Genomic DNA, 23,049 nt, shown 5'->3' with positions numbered 1-23,049 from the left:
TACTGTACCTGGCCTTTCCAGGGTCCAACCCACCCTCCCTGGGTTAGGGATCCTCTCCTACTGGCAGTGGCTTCCCTGTCACTCAGTTCCTGGGAGAACACCTTCCCCCTTCAAGGGGGGCCTTATATTATTTCTCTCATGGCCCAGCCTCCTTGTGATGATTGGCCTTCATTTTCCCTCCAATTTCACCATGCCCTATCCCAGTCAAATCAAATCAGACCTTTATTGGCATAAAAAAATAAATGAATACATATTGAGGTTAAAAGGAGGTTTTAAAATTTTGAGCAGGTCTCTTCCTTACATCATATGCAAGGTTTAATTTTTTAAAAAATAAGCCCCAAGAAGCTAGCAACCCCTGCAGTAACCTGAGGATAGCTGTCACTTAAAAGAAACCTAACTAGCTCCTTATCGGTGCCACCAGGGCAATCTTTCAGAAGGGGTTCAATTATCTGTTCCCATAAGGGTGAGTCATGCTCACAGTGTAGCAATACATGGGCCACGGTTTCAACTTGTCCAGAGGCACAGGAACATAGCCTTTTATCGTAGGGGACCTTGGCATATCTGCCCGTGGTCCAGGCCATGGGGAGAAAATTTAGGCGAGCTTGCATAAAAAGGCGTCTCAAGAAAGGGGAGGTCAGAGTGTAAAAGTAGCCAGGTACCCTATCCCAGTCTTGGAAGGCATCTGGGAAATGTAGGCCCATAGGGACAATCCCAGCAAGGCCCCGGGCCTCCAAGTGGGGGGAGAGAGAGGATGTACTGAGGCCTAGAGGCTACTCCACCAGTCAGCATTAAGGTGAACATGAACAGGCACATTAAGGTGAAGTGGGTGAGTCATTTGCCAGGTGGGTTGATGACAAAGCAGGTAGGTGAGCAGCCAGGTGAGGGAAACAGAACAGGTGGGTGACTGAGGGGGCAAGTAGTCAGAAAGACCAGGAGGCAGAGGAACATTTAGAAGGTAAAGTTTCCTGTCTAAAATGTAGCTGAAATGTTTGTTTTGTTTTGTTGCAGGAAACAGATTTACAACTTGGAAAAGACAATACACAGAATTTGAAAAGAACACAGGATGGATATTTACAAATAGGTAAAATAAATCTTATTTGTAAGATAAATGATCTATATATTCTACTAAATTTCAGTGGGGCTGATATTTTAGCAACTTTTATTTGTTAATGTCAGTTTTCTAAAGTAAAACAGCACATCAGTAAACATTTTGAATGCAGTACATGATGCCATAAATGTTATTTTAATTACATTAATTTGTTTGAAGAGCAAATGTAGCATTTCCCCTCCTTTATGAGCTCTGTAATGGCCCCTCTCTTTAATACTCTGAAACGGCCCATATTTTGCTGCCTCCTGTACTTCCTTAGCTTTCCTTAGCTTTAGAGTGCATCTACCAGCCAGTCATAACACCCTTTACTCACCCATCCAGCCCCCCTTTCTTATCTTAGAGGCCTGCATTTCAAACCACAGCAAACATGCATACAAAACCCTACATTAATTGGCAGAAATAACACACACACAATATTTTCATAGCAAAACATTGTAGTAAAGATCCCTAGTCTTGAGAGTTTGGGGCTCGAGCACAGACCACTCAGCACTGCCATTCCGAAACTGCCAATGAAATAACATCTGGAGCAGAGCTGCATGGGGGCTAATATGGGGTATGGACGGAAGAATTAAAGTCAATGTAATTTTTAATGTTATATACCTATTTGGGGACCTAGTTGTCAAAAAGTGTGATAAAATCCAATTTATAATTAAAGATTTTTTCTGCATAGTACAAGTCGAATTTTGTAAAGAAGGTAATAGAGGCATTTAAGTCTTAAAATAGTATGATTAGTACCATCGTCTGGCTGTGACTTTTACTTCTCACCATGGCCCAAAATGCCCCCCTAAAGTACTGCATTTTGGACAAAGATACACTCCGTGGATGGAAACCCTTCCAATTGTGGAAACAGTCTGTTGGATGCAAACTACTCTGGTTCTCCCTCATAATCTACCTCAGTTTGGCATGGCATTTGCTAAAGGAGAAAGTTGATTCTCCTCAGATGTAGTCTCATCTACAATCTGAAGAGCATAACTTTTGATTATTCCTTCTAATATATAATAACCCTTGTTGATTCTCCTAGGGGAAATGATATCATTACAGCCTGTACCAACAGTAATAATTTCATTTCCATATAGGTGCCTTTGAAAATGGAGTTGCAGATGGCATCATCAGCCCATCTATAGGAAAAATACATGCTGTTCGTTTATCTGTCCATTCTAGTTCTCCTATGTGGGCCTTACTAAGTGAGGTAAGTATATAGGGATAGGGAGACTGTCAAGAGATTATTACATTCTTCTCTTCTCTTTACAGCCAACTGCAATAATGTATTCTTTATACAACAGTTTTCTGTAATGACATGCAGAGGAAAATAGCCTTTACAGTCAGTTTGGGACAGTGGGGACATTTTTGGAGTTCTCCTGTTCCTCCTATTTGGTATATTCTAAATGGGTGCTCAGAGAGAGATGGCAGGAGCATGTGACCCCTCCTTTCACTTCACCCTATATACACATTTAGCAATGTAATAGCAGCACTTTCTACAGCCCTTTTTCGGATATCCTAACAGTGCATTCTTAAGGAGAGTTACTCCAGTCTAAGCCCATTCATTTCAATGGGCTTAGGCTGGAGTAACTCTCCTTAGGAATGCACTGTAAGTGTATTTAATAAGCACTCTTAGAAGGGAGCAGGACTGTGGTAGAAAGTTCCACCCCTTGACGTATGAGTATTCATTGGAGCCTGTACATAGAATTTCACGTTTATGGCTCTGTGTGACCAGACTTCTGGATTGTATAAAGAAAGCCATAGGTATAAACACCTGTAGGCATAATTTCCACTGTCTGCAGGCAGGTTGGGGACAAAGCTTACCACCATGATTCTGCTCCCCTCTTCTTCCACCATTTTTATTATACATGCTTAGAATGCCTTTACATTCAATTTGGGGGCATGGGGACGATTTGGCTATATGAGTAACTTGATCGGGGGAGTTACAGTTAACTTCTGAGATGTTATTATATCTTTTTTGGACAGAATTCTTAATAATACCCTACAATATTTTTCTACAAACACACTTCAGAAGTTCTCCAAAGGATTTATTGAGAAAATTGGAGCAAACAATGATGCTTTGTGTAAAAATATCAAAAGTGTCAAGTAGAGGAAATTTGCACAGTTAGTATTTGTAAGTGTTGACAAATAAATTTTCTTCTTTTTATCACAGATATTTTTAAAGACATGAAAAAGACAAGACTGTTCTTCAAGCCGATGAAACGTTTGAAGGCTGCATGGAAATAAGGCCATCTAGTGGCAGCAACAAAATGTTCAACAGATTAAAACCTATTCTTCCTAATACTGTGTAGTAGGAGAGGGGGGAAATGTACATTGTGTATATAGAATATCAACTTTTATTAAATGTTTTAAATAATTTATAATATAATGCCAACAAGCCCTTTTCAAATAAAAATAGTTTGAATAGTCTGAATAAATATAATCTCATGTTAATTTATATTAATAAATGTACCTTTACAAATAGGTTAAAAATAGCCAACTATATACAACATGATCCAGTCAAACTTGATGACTGTCGTGTGCCATTTCAGTTGGAGAAAGTATATCATTACTTAATTCATCACCCATTTATCTAGCCCTTCCATTAGGTATCTCTAATGGTATACTTTGTAAGAGTCAGTGTGGTGTAGTGGTTACTGTCAGACTAGGATTGAGGAGACCTATGTCTGAATTCCCACTCTGCCAAGGAAGCTTGCTGGGTGACCTTGAGCCAGCCACATACTCTTACCCTGACTCTTTGTAAGGATAAAATGGAGGAGAGGAGAACAATGTAAGCTGCTTTGGGTCCTCCTTGAGATGAAAGGTGGACTATAAATAGAGTAAACAAGTACCTGAACATCTTTTGTTATGTCTTCACAGCAAACCTGTGAGATGCTAGGGTGAGGGAGAGACTAGCCCAAGACTATCTACTAAACTTGATGACTGAGTGGAGTTTGAAACTAGGTATAATTAATCCATGTTAATGCTCTAGACACCATGCTATTCAAATATATTTAATGAAAATAAATGTAATTTAGGCTGTAATTCTAAAAACACTCTTCTGGGAGTAAGCCCCACTAAATAAAACTGAATAGACCTGTTCAGGATTTGTTATGGAAGGAAGGAGGGAAGGGTGCCTTTCTTTGCTGGAAAGCTCCTTTAGAATTCCCTAGAAAGGACCTGGTAACGGCTGTCACTAAGGTACTCTCTGAGAACATCTAGACTGACCCGCTAACAAGGGTTCCTTCTAGTGCAGCACCGAAAATAGCATGATGTAAATCTTATGAAAAACTGTGTAGCATGCATTCATGCAGTCTAGCCATGGGGAGAAGATATTAAGAGAAATATCCCAGAGAAATATACTGTACTAAAACTAAGCCAGAAAATGTCTTTTAATAAAAAAGAGTTTATTATAAAAGGAAAAAAACAGGGAAAGCGTGATTAGATTCGAAAAGGGGTAGAACAAAAGAATAGAGGAAAAAATAATATACAACAACACAACATGCAAATTTTCAAATAAAAATCATAAAGTTGGTCTAACTCATCTAAGTACACATTGCCTAGGCTGTTGTAGGTTCCTCGGAGCATGCGCAGAATTCCTTGCAGTGCCAAGTTGATGGAGGAGTTCTTAACCCCTACTCATCTTCCAGATTTCATGTTGTTCCAAATGGAGATGAGGGAAAATCCTAGATGCCCAGATATTTATTGTCAATGGGATCTGACCTAAGCCAGCCTCCCCACTAGCTGATTTATGCCAATACAATGCAAATCCTCATCTTTGATGTCAGAGGCTAACCACAACAACAAGAAAATTACTAAAATCCCACCCCACCAGAGTCTTTAATGACAAATATTTGATCCAGACCAAACTGGTTGGTCCTTTGTCTAAAAAGGATTAGTTTGATAAGGTGGTCAAATGTAGAATGGGAGTGAAGGCTGTATTCTAAGCAAAACCCCAGGGGTCCAAGATCCCAGGTGCTCTGTCTTGAGCCTAGAAAGGTTTTAGAGTTTCTGTCACACAATTGTTCTCTTAAAAGAGATTGATGGTTTTACCAAATCAAACGAAATGAAGAGGTGTGTTCTATCCTGGTATTTCTGTCTCTATGTTCATTCTCACACTATATATCCAAGCTCTACCACAGACCTCAAAGCTATCTCTCAGTGGTGGTGGTCAAGTTGGTAGGTGTGGGCACTGGCACCTCTGCTGTGGAGTTACAAGGGTTCTGAATCACAGTGCAGCAAAAAGTTAGTGCACCACCCACTGAAAGCAGTTGCTCTATGCCCATGAGCTGATAGTAATACTTCCAAAGCAGCTAAGTTAGAGTTCAAATATGCGCTTCTTCATTTTACAATAGGTAGTAGTTCTGTAAGAACAGGGAAAATCTCATTTGCCATATATTCACCTGAGGGAATTGAAACACATAACAGGCAGCACAAGTAAATTGCCTGGTATTTGCATACTGTTTGTAATACTGAATACTTTGCTGAAGGATGTATAACGCAATGCACAATGTGCAGCACCTTTCTCCCTCTTTTTACAATGTGTAGTTACAAATCCAAAATTCTGCTTAGTGGAAAGACATGGCTCAAAACTGCTGTTTTTAAAGGTGAACACAAATTCAATAATACTACAGGCAATTAATCTGAAGAGAGTCACTGCTAAACAAATAATCTGCACAATAAATAAATAGTACAATAAGTTGTCATTAAATCAAGCAGAATTAGGATGCAACATGAAAGGCGCTGAAGATAAGGAAACCAATTGTCAGTGGTGTGTATATGAGAGAAAGAGATGCTTGCTGTTAAGAAGCTGCACAAGGATATTTCTTTTTTGTTGTGCAGTGGCAAGCAAGCTGTGTTCCTTAGCAACTTGCTCTATGGTTACTCCATAGTAGGTACTTTGTGGGTGGGGCTGAAACTGGTAGTTATTTGAATGGAAAGTGCATTCATTTAAAGTGACATCTACTTGCTTAACTAGTGCTCCATAGATAGCTGTGGACCATTCCTTTCTCTTTCATTTCAATAGGTATACCCCACTTCTTTAGCAGTTAGAAGTTCCAGGGCCAACTCTAGGTATCTGACGTAGGTTGCTATCCTAAACATTTTCCTGGGAGAAAGCACCAATGAATAAAATGGGACTAACTTTTTAATATACCTTCTTAGGATTGCTCTCTTCATTCCCTAGAGCAGAGAAAACATTGAAAATTGGTGGTGTAATAGTTGCTTAGGAGCCCCATGGCGAAGAGTGGTAAAATGCAGTCCAAAGCTCTGCTCACGACCTGAGTTCGATCCCGACGGAAGTTGGTTTCAGGTAGCCGGTTCAAGGTTGACTCAGCCTTCCATCCTTCCGAGGTCGGTAAAATGAGTACCCAGCTTGCTGGGGGTAAAGGGAAGATGACTGGGCAAGGCACTGGCAAACCACCCCGTAAACAAAGTCTGCCTAGAAAATGTCGGGATGTGACATCACCCCATGGGTCAAGAATGACCTGGTGCTTGCACAGGGGACCTTTACCTTTTTAAAAGTTGCTTAATTTTCAAATATACAAGAAAACCATAGCAGAGAGAATACACTATACTCCACTGCAGCTACTAGTCCCATGCCAGGTCCCCAATTACAGCAAATGAACCCCAGATTTGTTCTGGACCCAGGCAACTGATAGTTCTCTGTCTCTAAAATTCAACTGATAAAACTCAGTCTACAGTTTCTACCTTTCTGTCTTTCCCTCCAAAATAAGATAAGCATCTCATTCAGAAGGCTAGTGTTTGAAAGGAAAGTGGAGGTTCTTGTGTCAAATCCCTGACTCCTCCTCATCAATAGTGATAAGACTCATTTGCTGCTAGCAAGATGGCCATATTATGGAAAATGGACACCTTGTATTATGGTGTTAGATTATCCTCACAAAATCTTCCATGCCTTAAGTTACTTCATACGTAGGGTTGTTTTTCTTTTTAAAAGAGAGTGCAGGGGCTCTTTTCTCCAAACAAAAAGTTTTAAAGTTTAACATAAAGATATTATAGAAGTTGCAACATTTGCATCATCTCAGCATACTTGAGGGGTACACAGATACCAGTAATAGGTAACACACAGTATGGGAATTGCCTGTGGTGCAAGCTGAGACAGCTTTGTGGGGATTCATGCTAGAATCCTAGCTCTTGTGTGGCACAATCCATACAATCACTTTCTTAGTGCAACTAGACAACCAGGAGCAATTTTTGCACTCTCCTTTACACAAAGGACTGTTGTGCACATGGAGATCTTCAATGGGATCCCAACCACTATTTTTAATTCATTTATGACATTTTAAATCTTCTTTTTAATCCTTGTACATGAACCCAAAGCAACTTACAAAGTACCAAATGCACAGAAGACAAATTTCACAGATGAACAAAATAAGCCAGTTTCACAAGGTATAGCAGATGGAAACAGCTCTACCCTTGGTGAACATCTCTCCACAAAGCAGGAAGGCATTCACTTCCTTTACTCCTTCTAGAAGACAGACTCCTTTGTAGTTGGCAGGAGCTGGAGGGTGGAGCAGAGCAGGTGGAAACAGCTCTGCCCTTGATGAAAGTTTGTCCCCAAGCAGGCAGGCACTCATTTCCTTCTTAATATGTATCTTTCGATGAAAATACGTGCATTATTGTGACCATCTATCATTAATCCTTGATACCTGTCATCCATAATTTGGAATACCATTATCATGTGCATTAAGTGCCATCAAGTTACAGCCAACTTATTGTGACCCTATAGGGTTTTCAAGGCACAAGAAAAACAAAGGTGGTTTACTATTGCCTGCCTCTGCGTAGCAACCCTGAACTTCCTTGGTAGTCTCCCATCCAAGTACTAACCAGGTCTTAGTTTCTGAGATCTGGAAAAAAAAAATCAGACTAACCTGGACCATCGAGGTCCATACCATTATTACTCTGAATTAAAATGTCTGTATCAGCTTCAAAAAGCATGTGTCAGTATCACCCAGCTCTATTATGGTAAACGATAAACAGTTCCCCAAATGAAAATGTGAAGGAGACAATCTTTACATCACATGCACAGTTCTACTGTCAATGATCATTTGGGATTTAACTGCAAATGTGCTTTTATTTTTTTTAGTTTAAAATTGCCACATTACAGGTTAAAAAAACATTAAAAGCAACAGCAGAAAATTATAATTTTAAATCAGCATTAAACAATGCATAAACAGCATCAAAGGAAAACAACAATCCTGAAGAAGTCTAATTGGAATCCTACTAAGGATTATTAAAAGGGGATTACTCCCAGGAAAATGTTTTTAGGAATGCAAGAATAGTATACATATATAAACAAAAGCCACAGCAAACAGACAAATGCAGACAAACGCAGCAAAAGCAATGAAAAGCCAGGGCAAAGAACTAAGTCATTTTAAGAAGCCGGCCAAAAATAATCTCAATCTTCAAGTAAATGTGTATTCATTGGGGAGGCCTATAAGAAGGATCGGCTTGTCCTCTAAGGCTAGTTAATGTGGTCCAAGGCACGTCAATTAACTGGGCTGAAGAGTGCAACTTTAAACCGAGTCAATGGGCTTCAAAGGGTAGGATTGTACTGTAAGATTCCAGATTCCATTCCCTTGAAAACAAGTGCGTTCAACGGAATACCCTTCCTGACATTACTACTATTACGTGTATTTCCACCTCCGCCACCCCACTGGGCATAGAACAAAGCCTGCTCGGCACCCACTGGCGCAGCATGCGGCGGTTGTTACAGGTCTCTAAATTGGTCGCATGTGTCAATTGGCACACTCTTCACGAGTATAACCAAAGCTGGGTCCGATTGGCCGAGCGCACGCATCTCGGGTCCTCCAAGAGCGGCGGACCCATCCAGGGTTGGGTTAATTCACAGTGGGTAGCCGTGTTAGTCTGTCGGCAGTAGTAGAAAAGAGCAATATTTTCTGGCAGGGGATGAGCTTTCGTGAGCCACAGCTCACTTCAGGTATCTGAAGAAGTGAGCTGTGGCTCACGAAAGCTCATCCCCTGCCAGAAAACATTTTTGTTAAGTCTTTAAGGCGCTACTGGACTCTTGCTCTTTTCTGTGGCTCACGAAAGCTCATACCCTACCAGAAAATATTCTTGTTAGTCTTTAAGGTGCTACTGGACTCTTGCTCTTTTCTGTGGCTCACGAAAGCTCATACCCTACCAGAAAACATTTTTGTTAAGTCTTTAAGGTGCTACTGGACTCTTGCTCTTTTCTAGGGTTGGGTTAGCTAGTGGGAATAAACTCTTAGCCGTGATTGGCCTTCGCCAATGCGGCGCCGGGCCGCGATTGGCCACCGTGGCCCGGCGCGCGCCGAGGCACCTGCTCTTCTAAGCCCTGCGGTTTGGAGAAGGCGAGCGCATGCGCAGCGGGCAGTTTAGGTGATGCGCTCTGGAGAGCGGCCGGGTTATTTCGTTTGCTGGGGAGACGCTGTGATTTGGCGACGGTAAATCCTGTGGCGTCCGAGGAGGGAGGGGGTTTACGCGCGCGTTACCGGAGCGCGAAGCGAGGGGCGGGGAGGACGGAAGAAGGCCGTCGTCGTTAGCCGAACGGACGCAGAAGGCGCCTAAGAAAAGAGGGGAGAGGGGGTCCGCCTTCCCGAAGCCCCCCGTACTTTCGGCCTTTCCTCTAACCCTCGCGTTCAGGCGCAGGTAGCCGTTACTCTGCCGTTGGCGTTCGAAGCCTCCTAACGCTTGCAGCGGCGTTAGGAGAAGCGTTCCGCGGCTGGGCCCCGTTGCCAGAGGGCGGGGCGGCCTCTTTTCTCTCTCTCTCCCCCCCCCCATTTACCCGGCGGCAGCGCTGCCTCCGTGGGGAGCCGTCCCTCGTGTGTGGGGTGGGGGAAGCGCCGAGCTCAACGCCAATTAGTCTCCCTGATCGGAGGACAGGGACGGCCGCCCGGGCGGCGGCTGCAGCCAGGCCGAGCAGTGGACGCGGTAATTACCCGCCCGAAGTTGTGGCTCATTGGCGCTAATCGCCTCATTTCTGCCTGTTTGTTTGGCGTCGGGCGGCCCGCGGAACTGTGGGTGAATGGGAAGAGCCGGCGCTGGACCGGAGATCACGGGGGGGGGCGGGGAGGGCTCGCTCCGCCTCGCAACGCTCCCTCTCCCCACGCGTGCAACACGTGTTTGACCAGGCTGTTGTAGACCAGGATTGGCTTAGAGCACTTAATTCTCTTCCTTTCCTTTTTCCTTTCCTTTTGTCCCTTAGAAGCTCCTTGATCAGTTGATCTTGAGCAGCATAGTGTTGGAGGGATATAAGGACTGAAACAAATCTTGCCACCGACAATGTAGCCTTAGGGTCCCTATCACTTAGTAAAAAGGCATTATGTCAGTCACAGAGGCATTGGATTTGTGTATTAAAAGGGGGGAAATATAGTGCGATCGAAGATCCTCGTAAAAGCGGCGTTCCAAAAGGGCATGGGCTAATGAGTCAATAGAGCCAGAAGAGCAAGGGCAGATCCTGTCAGAGTATGGTATTAATTCTCTTCCAGGGGGCCTTTTATTTTGTTTTATGAACTGTATTTTATTTTATATTATTTATTTTATGAACTGTAATCACGGCGTAGTCATCATAGATTTTATTAAAATTGCTGGGTGGGTGGGTGGGGAGCCAGCATGGTGTAGTGGTTAAGGGAGGGGAAACTCTAATCTGGAGAACTAAGCAATCTCAACCCTAAGCAATCTGGAACTAGGGTATTTTAAGAACTACCTCTTCTCATCTGTGCCTACCTGGACCCTCAGGTCAATATTTGAGGCTCTGCTGTGCCCTCCCACACAACCTGAGTTAGGGATTTGTGTAACTTAAGGGTATATTAGGAAAGCTCTTGTCACTGGAGTTCTTTATTCTTTAAAGCGTGTTCCTACCAGAAGACAGTATTCAGTTCGTGTAAATTAATTGTAAATTAATCCCAGCATAATATTTGGGAGAGCCAGTGTGGTGTAGTGGTTAAGAGCAGCAGATACTAATCAGGAGAACCAGGTTCAAAACTTCTCCACTCCACATGAAGCCTGCTGGGTGACCTTGGGCCAGTCACAGTTCTCTCAGAACTCTCGCAGCCCAGGCAGAGGCAGGCAATGGCAAACCAACTCTGAATGTGTCTTGCCTTGAAAACTCTCCGGGGCCACCATAAGTCAGCTAAGAAAGGCTGTTTCTATGGGAAACAACAGGGAGCTCTGAAAGCCATGGTATTTAGTATTTGGATTTTAGTTCGGGGCTGCCCCCAAGGTATGTTAAGAGATGTGAGCTGTTACGAAGCTGTTCTGCATGTCTCATCTCTCATTTGTTTTGTTTGAGTTTGAATAAGAAAAATTCCAAATGTGTTGTGCCCCTTGGAACAAATCCTTTGGTTTCCCTTCCCCATCTTTAATGACTCCCAACTAATGCAGTTGTCTCACCTAATCTTATTGTAGGACTATTATTTTATTTTATATATAATGTCCTGCCCTGGTGCGTTTAGAATAGATGGCAAGTGAGCAGTGTTATGTGCATGGCTGTTGGTGTGATGCCTGCTTGGGGTAATACGTTTTCTGATCTTAATGTGTGTGAAAGTGCAATAGAACGCTACACAAATGTTCCCAAAGACTGCTAGGAACATTACCCTTTTGATTAATTTGTCTCACCCAGTCACGTTATTGCCAAAATAATCTTTTAGTGGTTTTCCTGATATATTGCAGAAAAAGCTAGCAAATAACTGGCATTGATCTTTTGGAAGACTGTTTGCTGATTAATGTTTGAATAAACAAAACAAGCTACTTACAGATATTTTAGTTGTGGCATTCAGATCTTTGATCTTTGTTGTGTATTGGCTGTACAAAAACAAACTGTAGTCACTGAAATCAACAGGCTTCAGTGCAAAACTCTACATAGCCTAGCACTGTGACAGGTGCTGCTATTAAGGATGCTATCTTTGTGTTTTTTGAAGGGGAAAGTTCTCCCACCTAGAAGTCTACATCTGCTTAGAGGGCAGTGGTCCCATGAGAGCTGTGGTGCTTTGGAAGATACGAGGAATGAGGCACTTGATAGCCCGAAGCTGAGTATCTTCCATTCACTGAAGGATCTCTTGCCAATGATTGTACATGCATCTACAGTAACTTGCAAAAAAGGCTTGGGTAGAAAGTTTTCAGGTATGCCAGACTAAAAAATATGCCAGACTAAAAAATGGTGCAATCCAAATGAACTCTTAAGTGTGTGTTTCTACACATGGCAGAGACCAGTATTGTGCCCATTCTGTCTGCCAGCAGTGATGTGGGGGAGAAAATTTTCCAACACAATGGTTTTATTTGGAAACATTTCCACTCTTCATATGTATAGTCTCTGTTTATAGGTACCAAGACTGTTGTGCTGCAAGTCAATCATGTTAAATTTGTTAAATGTGGGATATGATGCATGGACAGCCCCTAGTGCTCGTACATGGTCCAGGCTTGTATGTCTTGTATTTGCCGCCTTTTACTAACATTATTTAAATGTGAATGGGAAATTTTACTGAACCAATCTGGTGTAGTTAGAGTGCTGGAGTAGGATCTGTGAGTTCTGACTTCAGAACAACATTGTGACATGAAATCCAGCTCCTTTCACAGCCTCCTAGGGTGGTTGTGAGGATAAACTGGAGAACGGAAGAACTATGTATGTTTTTCTAAGCACCTTGGAGGAAACGTAGAAACATAGAGCTGGAAGGGACCACCACAGTCATCTAGTCCAACCCCCTGCACAGTGCAGGAAATTCACAACTACCTCCCCCACACAAACCCACAGTGACTCCTTCTCCATGCCCAAAAATCCTCCAGGATCCCTTGCCAATCTGGCCTTGAGGAAAATTCCTTCTTGACCCCAAAGTGGCGATCGGCATTACCCTGGGCATGTAAGAAACGGCCATGAGTGCAGAGGACTGACTCATCCCTTCTTGCCCTCTCGTGATCTGCTTAAGTTCAGAGAATCAGTATTGCTGTCAGATTGCCATCTAGCCTCTGCTTGAAACCCTTAAAACCACCTCCCAAGGAAGCCTGTTCTACTGAGGAATCATTCTGTCAGTCTTCCTAACGTTCAGCCGAAAACTCTTTTGATTTAATTTCAACCCATTGGTTCTGGTCCGACCTTCTGGGTCAACAGAAAACAACTCTATACCATCCTCTATATGACATCCCTTCAAATAATTGAAGATGGCTATCATGTCACCTCTTAGTCGTCTCCTTTCCAGGCTAAACATACTCAGCTCCTTCATCCTTTCCTCATAGGACAGTCTCCAGATTTCTTACCATCATCGTTGCTTTCCTCTGGACATGTTCCAGCTTGTCATCATCCTTCTTAAACTGCTTTGCCCAAAACTGAACACAATATTCCAAGTGAGGTCTAATCTGAGTAGAGTAAAGCAATACCATTACTTCACATGGTCTGGACACTATATTTCTGTTAATGCAACCCAAAATTGCATTTGCTTTTAGTCTCCCCTATCCTATAATTATGCATTTGATTTTTTCCCCATAACTCCTTTTTATTTATTTTTATTTTTTATAATGGGGGTACAGAAGAGAAATTGGGAAGGGGAAAGTGGGGGAATTAGGGGGAAAGGAAAAAGTAACATTTCAACACAGATCCATGTCCAATGCAACCAGTCTGTGTATTCACATCCTCAACATAAATCTCATATAGTAAATCCAATCCTTAGTTAGTTCTAAACATTGTCGAAGGCTTTCACGGTCAGAGTTCATTGGTTCTTGTAGGTTATCCGGGCTGTGTAACCATGGTCTTGGTATTTTCTTTCCTGACGTTTTGTCAGGACGTTTGCCTGCCACAGCTGCTGGCGAAACGTCAGGAAAGAAAATACCAAGACCACGGTTACACAGCCCGGATAACCTACAAGAACCCTTAGTTCTATTCTGGTTTAGTCATGTAAATTTATCTCATCTGCCTTACTAATAACAAAGATAAGCCTTAATAGTAGAACATTTGTAGAAGTCTATCCTAAGCTAATTCATGCAATTGATTTTTTTCTATCTGCATATACTAGGTAAATAGACTTGCATGTGTAAGTCTGAGGCCAGCCTGTGCACCACACAAAATCTAAGAAATAATTAGTTTTGATATATTGTGTTGGACTTAACCTTTGTATGAAGCTTACATAATGTAAGGTCCAACCTGTGGATTTCAGACAGACCTGGAGACAGAACAGAAAAACTATACAAATATTTCTCATTTGAAGTGCATGAAATGCTTTTTAAGATAAAATCACGATGAGTAGCCCTGTTAGTCTGTCTGTAACAGCAGAAAAGAGCAAGAGTCCAATAGCACCATAAAGACTAACAGAATTTCTGGAAGGGTATGAGCTATTGTGAGTCACAGCTCACTTCTTCAGATACAGCTAGAATGTGTAAGTAGAGAAGAGTGAATTCACACACCCAATGGTCTTTTTAAGACTAGGTGTTACTCAAAATGTGTAATATGAAAAAGTGACACCTCCCATGATTTCAAAACATGTAGACATTTTACGTTTCTAGTCTGTGGAACTTGTATCTATACTTGCTTTTTAAAAGATTACATGAGAATTTGCACTCCCGGAAGGTACAGCTGCATATCATGCTTGTCCTACTTAAACTTGGGGGATGGGATGAGTACAATACCCTCTTTCTCAAACTGGTGACAGTACCTAAAAAGTCAGACCTCATAGTTTTCCAATTGTGGCTTGTTAGTACCCTGAAATTGCTGAAAGGGAGGAATGATATTGTGAGACCATGCTGCATATGTAGTGGTCTCAGTCTAAAGATAAAGAGTGCCACAGCGGAGCTATGATTAATGTTGACCTAAGATCCAGTTTTCAAATTCCCTACCTTCCATGAAGCTTGCAGGATGACCTTGGCCCAGTCACTTGCTCAGCCTAAACCTAACTCTCAGGGCTTTTGTGCGGATAAAAGGGAACAAGGTAACACCTGCCTGGGCTCCTTTGAGGAGGGGTGGGCTAAAAATGTATGATTTATTTATTTAAGATGTTTATATGCCCATCTTTCTCCTGAGCATCTCAGAACCCAAGGTGGGTAACAACTGTATAAAAGCAATTTGGTAAAACAAATCTAAAACATGAAAACCCAATCTAAAATACCTTATGCACCACCAGCAGGGTATTCCCCCTATGCCCAGGCTGCCTCCAAAGCTCTCTGGAACAACTTTCTTTTGCAGCCTGGATGGAAAGTTAGGAGGCCCTCTTCCAGGAGCCTTTTCTGGAGGCATGGGCAGCCACTGAGAAAGCTCAGGACTGGACTTTTGCCAAACATGCATTAGAAAAGGGATGCTGACAGTAGACCTTGTTGGGAGGAATAAAGATGCCCCATCTAAACATGTAGGAAGATACTATCTCTTCAAGTCATGTCATGAACAGCAATGAAATTGGTACTTAAAATGTGAGTGTCTTATACTTGGAAATTAAGGATGAAATCATTTTACAAAAACAAAAGATGGGGTTTTAGTTATAATTGACAGAGCAGCTGTCAATCCTTTCTGCTAAAGTTAGTTCTGGGACAAAGATAGTTCCAGTGGGGTGCCACAGGGTCTGGTTCTGGGCCCAGAACTTTTCAATATTTTTATAAATGATCTGAATGAGGGGGTGGAGAGAGTAGTCATTAAATTTGACACCAAATTGGGAGGAGCAGTGAACACACCAGAAGATATAGAATTCAATGAGATCTGAACACACTGGAAAAGTGGGCAGATGTGAACAGGATGCAATTCAAGGATAAGTGCCGAGTTCTACATCTGGGTAACAGAAATAAGGGACATGCATACTGTATGGGGGACACACTTCTGGATAGCAGTGTGTGTACGGGTGGACTGTAAGTTAAATATGAGCAGCCAGTGTGATTGAGCAACAAAAAAGCTAATGTGATCTTGGGGTGTATCAACAGAGGCATAACATCCAAATCATAAGATGTCATAGTTCCACTGTACACTGCATTGGTCAGGCTGCACCTGGAGTATTGTGTGCAGTTCTGGAGGCCTCACTTCAGAAAGGATGTGGACAAAATCGAGTGGGTGCAGAGGAGAGCAACAAGGATGGTTGGGCTTGGAGTCCAAGCCCTTTGAGGAAAGGCTGAGGGAGTTGGGAATGTTTAGTCTAGAGAAGCGGAGGTTGAGGGGGGACATGATTACTCTCTTTAAGTATTTGAAGGGCTGTCACAAAGAGGAGGGCAGGAAGCTGTTCCTGTTGGCAGCAGAGGACAGGACTCGCAATAATGGGTTTAAATTGTGGGAGGAAACGTACCGGCTAGATATTAGGAAACAATTTTTTACAGTAAGAGTTGTTCGACAATGGAATCAGCTATGGTGAGCTCCCCCTCACTGGAAGTCTTTAAGCAGAGACTGGTCAAGCGCTTGTCAGGGATGCTCTAGGCTGATCCTGCATTAAGCAGGGTGTTGGGCTAGATGACCTGGATGGTCCCTTCCACTCTATGATTCTATAGCACTTGTTTTGCAGAGTGATAGATAAGGCAATTGATAAGGCAATTTTGGAAGTGGTTTCCTGGAAAAGAAAGCAGATCTTGCCGTGCTGTACATACATGAGTTCTTAGGTTTTCTTTTCTGTAATTTGATTTTTTTGTGTTGGATGCATGGTTGTACTGTTTTGTAAAGATAAAAATTTGGAGTTTTTATACTTGATTTTTGTGTTGCTAGGGAGAGACATGAAGGAAAAGGGGCATGTGTGGACAGACTCTTATTTTGGGATGGTGCCACCATAGCCAAGTTTTTATTGGCACACCCATGTATGAATACATGTACTAAAGCAGACCCAACCAATATACCATTAAAAACTTACACAAAATAAAAATAATTTAATTTATATATAAAAATGAACCAAAATATTTCAAAATAGTCTTAACATATGCAAAATGTAGCTCATTTTAGTCATCTGATCGTAAATCAGATGAAATAGTGGTTAGTTAAAAAAAAATCCTAAAGGTTTTAGTTTAATCTCGATGTGTTGCTACAAGCAAGTTTCTGATGGAATGCAGGCTAACTCGCTGATAAAAATAACTGATAACTCGCTGGTAAAAATTATATTGTCGAAATGTGTTTTGTCTTCTGATTTCTGTCTGAAATTAGGCGCGTTTTTGCATGCTGTGAATATTTTGGGATATTTTGGTTAGTATTTGTATATATTAAATATTTAGATTTTATGGTGTTTTGTGGTGTGTTTGTGCATAAAAATAAAAAATGTATCTGGTTTTGTTAATTTCCCCCCTCAACTTTTTTCTTTGTTTTCTGTTTTTGTTGTTAGGTTTTTACTTCCCCTCCTTTGATCACCAGAAGCATAAACATGTGCATGCTCTCTCTCTGTCTCCGTGTTAGTGGAATTTGTAGATAGTCACAGGTAATAATGACACTGTGTGTCTTGAATAATCTTATTGTATAGGTACCCAGTATGCAGTTCCAGTGGGATTGGCTGTGCTTCATTGTCTTGCTGTTCAGTGCAGTAAGTGCAGAATCTCAAGCTTCAGAAGTTGAGATGGAAGATTTTGACAAGAATTCAGAAGATGCTAATGTTGATACAGGTGGATCATCTCTGGAGGTGAGGCTATAGTTTTATATGCCACATTTTAAATGTAGTAAAGAGGCTTGACCTTGAATGTATCTAAATTTTGTTTAATGGTACTGTAGGATTCTCAAATACACAAAACCTGTCCTGTAAGTTTCAGATATGTAAAGTTATTTATTTAAATTTTTGAGCATCTGGATTGTAGAGAATTTTTTTAAAAAAACATAGTAACAAGAAGTATCTGAATCCCACTTGTGCGAGAAATGGGTAGTGTTTTGTAAAGTAACTGCTAAGTAGTTTTTGGTATATGCCCTAAGAGGACTTCTCATGTAGTTGGGGCTTTTTGACAAAAGTGATGAGACTATATGGCAGACATTCATAAGTGTGCCCACTCTTGCTGAGAAGTCATATCTATTATGTTGTACCATATCTTTTACTTTATAATCATTCACTTGCAGGAGTGAATGATTATAGTTTCTTGTGATTGGCATAATAGGGCTTTTGAAAAAAAATTCAGTAAAATTCGGATTCGGCAAAATTCAGTCCGTTTTTATTTGGGAAATGCCAAAGTCCGAACTCCCCCACTTCGGGTCCGTGCAATTCGGCATGAGATCCGGAGTTTGGGGGAAAATGTGGCCGAATAAAGCCATTAAAAACACAATCGCGCCTTTCCACGGCTCTGGGGGGGCATTTTTGAGGGTAGAGGTCCGAAACGTTCAGCGTAGCTTCAGAGGACCCTTCTTGCAAGAACCCCCAAGGTTTGTAAAGATTGGGTCAGGGGGGGCTGAGATATGGGCCCCGAAAGGGGTCCCCCCTCCTTAGTGTTCATCTCTGACAATGGGGGTTTGCAATTAGCAGAGCTTGCCGCCCACTCCCGAAGCTCCCAGCCCCGACAAACAGCTGAGCTGCGGGGAGCAAGGGCGGGGCAGGTGCGAAGAAGTTTGCAAACCATTTGCAGCCATGCAAAACCATGCAAAGCAACACATTTGCAACCATACAAACCATGCAAAGCAACATGTTTGCAACCATGCAAACCATGCAAAGCAACACCTGACACCTGGGAGTTTCCATGGTTTGCAAAGGGACAGAGGCAGCTAGCTATGCATAAGGAGCAGGAGGGGGTGGAATTTCCCCTTTTGCATCAGACTCAGGACCAGGCAAATGCATTCTTTAAGTCACAATTTGAAAACCAATTTTGAGCAAGCATCAAAATAGACCTAACCGATCTTATGAATGAGGGAAAACCTGAGGACACACAACTGAAGCCCCCCCCCTCAAACCAGGGAGAGAGAGACTCAGGGGGCACCCCCCCACAGAACAGGTGAAAGCCCCCTTTGGCTTCCCCCCCCACAGAAACTGCTTCCTCCCCACACACACACAGACTCTGCTTCACCACACACACACACACACACACACAGGAGAAAAACTATAGAGAAAAGCCCCAAAATGGGTCTTACTGTGGATCTCTTCTGTTCCATCAGGGGGCACCCCCCCCCGCAGAACAGGCGAAAGCCCCCTTTGGCTTCCCCCACCCACAGAAACTGCTCCCTCCCCACACACACAGAGACTCTGCTTCCCCCCCACACACACACAGGAGAAAAATTATAGAGAAAAGCCCCAAAATGGGTCTTACTGTGGATGTCTTCTGTTCCATCTTCTTCGCACCTGCCCCGCCCTTGCTCCCCGCAGCTTAGCTGTTTGTCGGGGCTGGGAGCTTTGGGCGTGGGTGGCAAGCTCTGCTAACTGCAAACCCCCATTGTCAGAGATTCACATTAAGGGTGGGGAGGAGACCCAGCTTGGCCACCGATTGGCCGCAGGAGAATGCTGCTTACTAACTGATGGTTATGCTGCTGCGCCGAACCCCGAATATGCCGAATTTATTCGCCAAACACCCCGAACTCACTGAATTCGGCTCCCCGTTTTCCCGCCTTTTTTGAGTTTGGTTCCATCCGAACTAAAAACCGTCGAATCAGGGGAAATTCGGCTGTTTTTCGGTTCGGGACGAACCGAATCGACAGCCCTATGGCATAATCCTATTTAATGCAATGATGATGTCATATACCAGTGTGTGGTACTGCTGCAAGGTCTATACCATGCCATCCTGACTGTGAAACATTCCCAGCTTTCTTTAGACTTCCTTTTCACTTAGCAGCTCCATTTCTGGTTCTTTGTCCCCGCCCTGGTCCCCCCCAAAAGCCTTGGTTTATTATACTTTTAAGACTCAACAACTTGATCAAGAATAACCCTTGTGAATCAAAAATCTCAATGGGCCATATGAAAAAGGTCTAATTATGGAATGTATTTATCTTCATTGTATAATCCCAAAAGAGTTGTTCATTGTTCAAACCTTCTTTTCAAAAGACTAATTTCAAAAGTAAACATACTTCAGGTATTCCAGAAATCCAAAAGTTAGCTGTGCATGATCTCTTACTATCTCCTCTACTTGGTAGATCGTAAGTTTTTGGTTAATTGTAAAGGCCCATGGCATAATAAAACAGTTAGCTTATAAAATACCACAACACTTCTTGCCCATAATACAACATAATGTGCTTTAGGAATTATTAACATGCATAGTTGTAACCCTATTTTTAAAGACATTTTGTAAAGAAAGAAGAGCTATAATACCCAATGAGATATCACTGGTATATTAATATTACTGTATTCTTGGCTGATTGCATGCTTTCCTGAGTAATGTCACAAATTTGCTGCAGTAGCATACAGCTAAGTATATATATTCTGGGACCACAGTATATCGGTAAGAAATAAAAAACCCCAACAGAAAGCGAAAGATGGGCTCTGTGACTAAAAGAAAGCAAGAGAAAGTAGAAAGTCTCTAGTTTTTCTTGCACTCTGTTTTTCTAGCTTGGAAATTCTGCTCATCAGTATTTGCCAGGAATTATAGAAGCTGGTGTTAGGATTGTGCGTTGTTGTTGTTGTTTGTTAATTTTTTAAAAATTCATATCCATAAAAATACAAAACAAAAATAAAATACATATCAACATGACATGAACAATGCATTACAATACAAACACAATACAGTACAAACACAATACCAACATAAAACCTAAAATATGCAATACAATTAATTTCTGGATGAGAATATAGAATTTTCTTTCCATTTTAGTAACTTCCCTTTATTGTGCTAATCTTGCTTTTTATCATTAAAAGTGCTACTTTTTGCTTGATTGTTCCTTCTCTAAAAGTTAGTACTTTGCAATTACGTAGTAAAACTTATTAAATTCTCATCTAACTTTAACATTAATGTTAGCTTTGTAATCCTAGAATCATTGAGTTGAAAGGGGCCACACAGGCCATCTAGTCCAACCCCCTGCTTAATGCAGGATCAACCTAGAGCATCCCTGACAATTGTTTGTCCAGCTTCTGTGTAAAGACTGCCAGTGAGGAGGATCTCACTACCTCCCTAGGTAGCTGATCCCACTGTTGAACAACTCTTACTGTAAATTTGGTTTTCCTAATATCCAGCTGGTACCTTTCCTTCTGCAATTTAAACCCATTATTTTGAGTCCTATCCTCTGCTGCGCATTAGCTTTTTATAATTAATCATTAATTTATATTCTTTACTTTTCCAGTATAACTTTATATCTAACCATTTTCAATTCTATTTATGCATATTTCACAGCACATATGAATAGTACAGTTTCCAGTTCTTTTGAAATTCTACTGTCTTTTATTCACACGATTATTCAGCTTGGCCATCACTGCATACTCTGCTAATATATCTTTCCATTCTTCTATATCTGACTTCCATTTTGTACCACGCGCTACTCTTGCAGGATTGTGCATTGTTTAGTTGGCCACTCACCTGTGGGGGTTACTAGCTTTTGCCCAGGTGAAGAGACTGGAGGAATGTTTTACAGCTGGGGTTATAGAATTGATGAGTACTATTTGTCAGGTCTTGGGAAAATAAGTCATGTTGACACAGATGTGTGATTATTTTGGGGTTTGTTTTTGCTTTGGAGCATGCATCGTGTATCGAGGCCCCAACTTTCCTAGGGACTGAAAATGAGGTTCTTATATCGCCTCATGCCATTGTATTCCCTATTACTATGTATCGGTGTGAAAGCTGGACATTGAAGAAAGCTGATAGGAAGAAAATAGATTCCTCTGAAATGTGATGTTGGAGGTGAGTGTTACAGATACCGTGGACTGCCAAAAAAACAAATCAGTGGGTTATAGATCAAATCAAGCCTGAACTGACCCTAGAAGCTAAAATGACCAAACTGGGGCTATCGTATTTTGGTCACATCATGAGACGACAAGAGTCACTGGAAAAGACAGTCAAACTAGGAAAAGTTGAGGGCAGCAGGAAAAGAGGAAGACCCAACAAGAGATGGATTGACTCAATAAAGGAAGCCACAGCCCTCAATTTGCAAGATCTGAACAAGGCTGTCAAAGATAGGGCATTTTGGAGGACTTTCATTCATAGGGTCGCCATAGGTCAGAAGCGACTTGACGGCACTTAACACACACACACACATCGCCTCAAGTAGGAAAAAACACTGGACTAGTTAGGAAGACAGACGCCATAGCTATAATTCAAATTAATCAGGTGGTTTATTGAAAGAGGGAGTAATAAAAGACTACTAGGAAGCACAGGAAGAAATAAGCAAAGGAATACCCAGGATTTGCAAAGAAATACAATTGAATTGGACCTCCAGTTCTGGTTTTGGATTTGTAAACCCCCTTCTGCCTATTCTGATTTAAAGCTAAGTTACTATATTAGTCTAGGCCTATAAACATAGATGTCCATAGGTCCTATCTCAGGGATTTCAGGATGGCTCCAGTGCATCTTCAACCCAGTACCCTAGCTGCTTCGTTGGACCCATTTAACCCTCAGACTTGTATTCATTTCCTTTGGCCGGGGTGGGAACGGAAGTATTAACACAATTTTAGTTCACTTTAGCACACTATCTTTTCCCAAATGGGACAAAAAAACTCAAGTCCTCAGTGGTACCCAAAACATTTCCCTTTGTCTCCTCTGATATCGCTTGACTCAGCTCACCAGGGTTGGCGTGTTCTTCATTACTGGGCTTTCTTGCCTCTCAGCATTGTTTGTGTCAGCTTCATTCATAAACTTTTTCATATATTTTCTAATATTCAGCACCCCTGTTGAATCTGGGGATCTTCAATGTGACTGTGATTCCCCCCCCCCCCCCCATTATGGGCAGTTCAGTTCTGGGACATCGACTTCACAGACTTTGCTGTAATTAACAGCTCCCCCAAACCTGCTCTTAGTAGCGACATATCTTCTGGGGTATTATTTCACTCAGTTAGCAGAACAACGAAAAAGCAAACTCCTTGCCTTTTCTCCAACCTTCAAATTTTCACTGAAATTCGTGACTTTCATGTTCTGAGACATACATTGGTATGTCACTTTAATACTTTTAACATCTCCGTCCAAAGATGGTTATCTTAATTTCAAAC

At 41.8% G+C, this 23,049-nt stretch overlaps 2 protein-coding genes across 2 annotated transcripts in view; both read left to right on the top strand.

Annotated features, from left to right (window-relative positions):
* The window catches only part of MGAT4D (MGAT4 family member D), a 53,462-nt gene extending 49,960 nt beyond the window's left edge, over positions 1–3,502 (top strand). Inside the window, exons 13-15 of the mRNA XM_056855383.1 lie at positions 1,009–1,081; positions 2,185–2,297; positions 3,261–3,502. Of these exons, the coding sequence (XP_056711361.1) occupies positions 1,009–1,081; positions 2,185–2,297; positions 3,261–3,278 (204 nt within the window). The 3' untranslated portion in view covers positions 3,279–3,502. The remainder of the gene's footprint in view (positions 1–1,008; positions 1,082–2,184; positions 2,298–3,260) is intronic.
* Positions 3,503–17,486: 13,984 nt separating this feature from the next.
* Positions 17,487–23,049, top strand: part of CLGN (calmegin) — a 32,696-nt gene continuing 27,133 nt past the window's right edge. Inside the window, exon 1 of the mRNA XM_056855382.1 lies at positions 17,487–17,637. Coding sequence (XP_056711360.1) covers positions 17,491–17,637 — 147 coding nt within the window. The 5' untranslated portion in view covers positions 17,487–17,490. The remainder of the gene's footprint in view (positions 17,638–23,049) is intronic.

This window comes from Euleptes europaea, chromosome 9 (assembly GCF_029931775.1).
Source record: "Euleptes europaea isolate rEulEur1 chromosome 9, rEulEur1.hap1, whole genome shotgun sequence".
NCBI classification, from domain to species: Eukaryota; Metazoa; Chordata; class Lepidosauria; order Squamata; family Sphaerodactylidae; genus Euleptes; species Euleptes europaea.
This window is presented reverse-complemented; position numbering and strand designations above follow the sequence as displayed.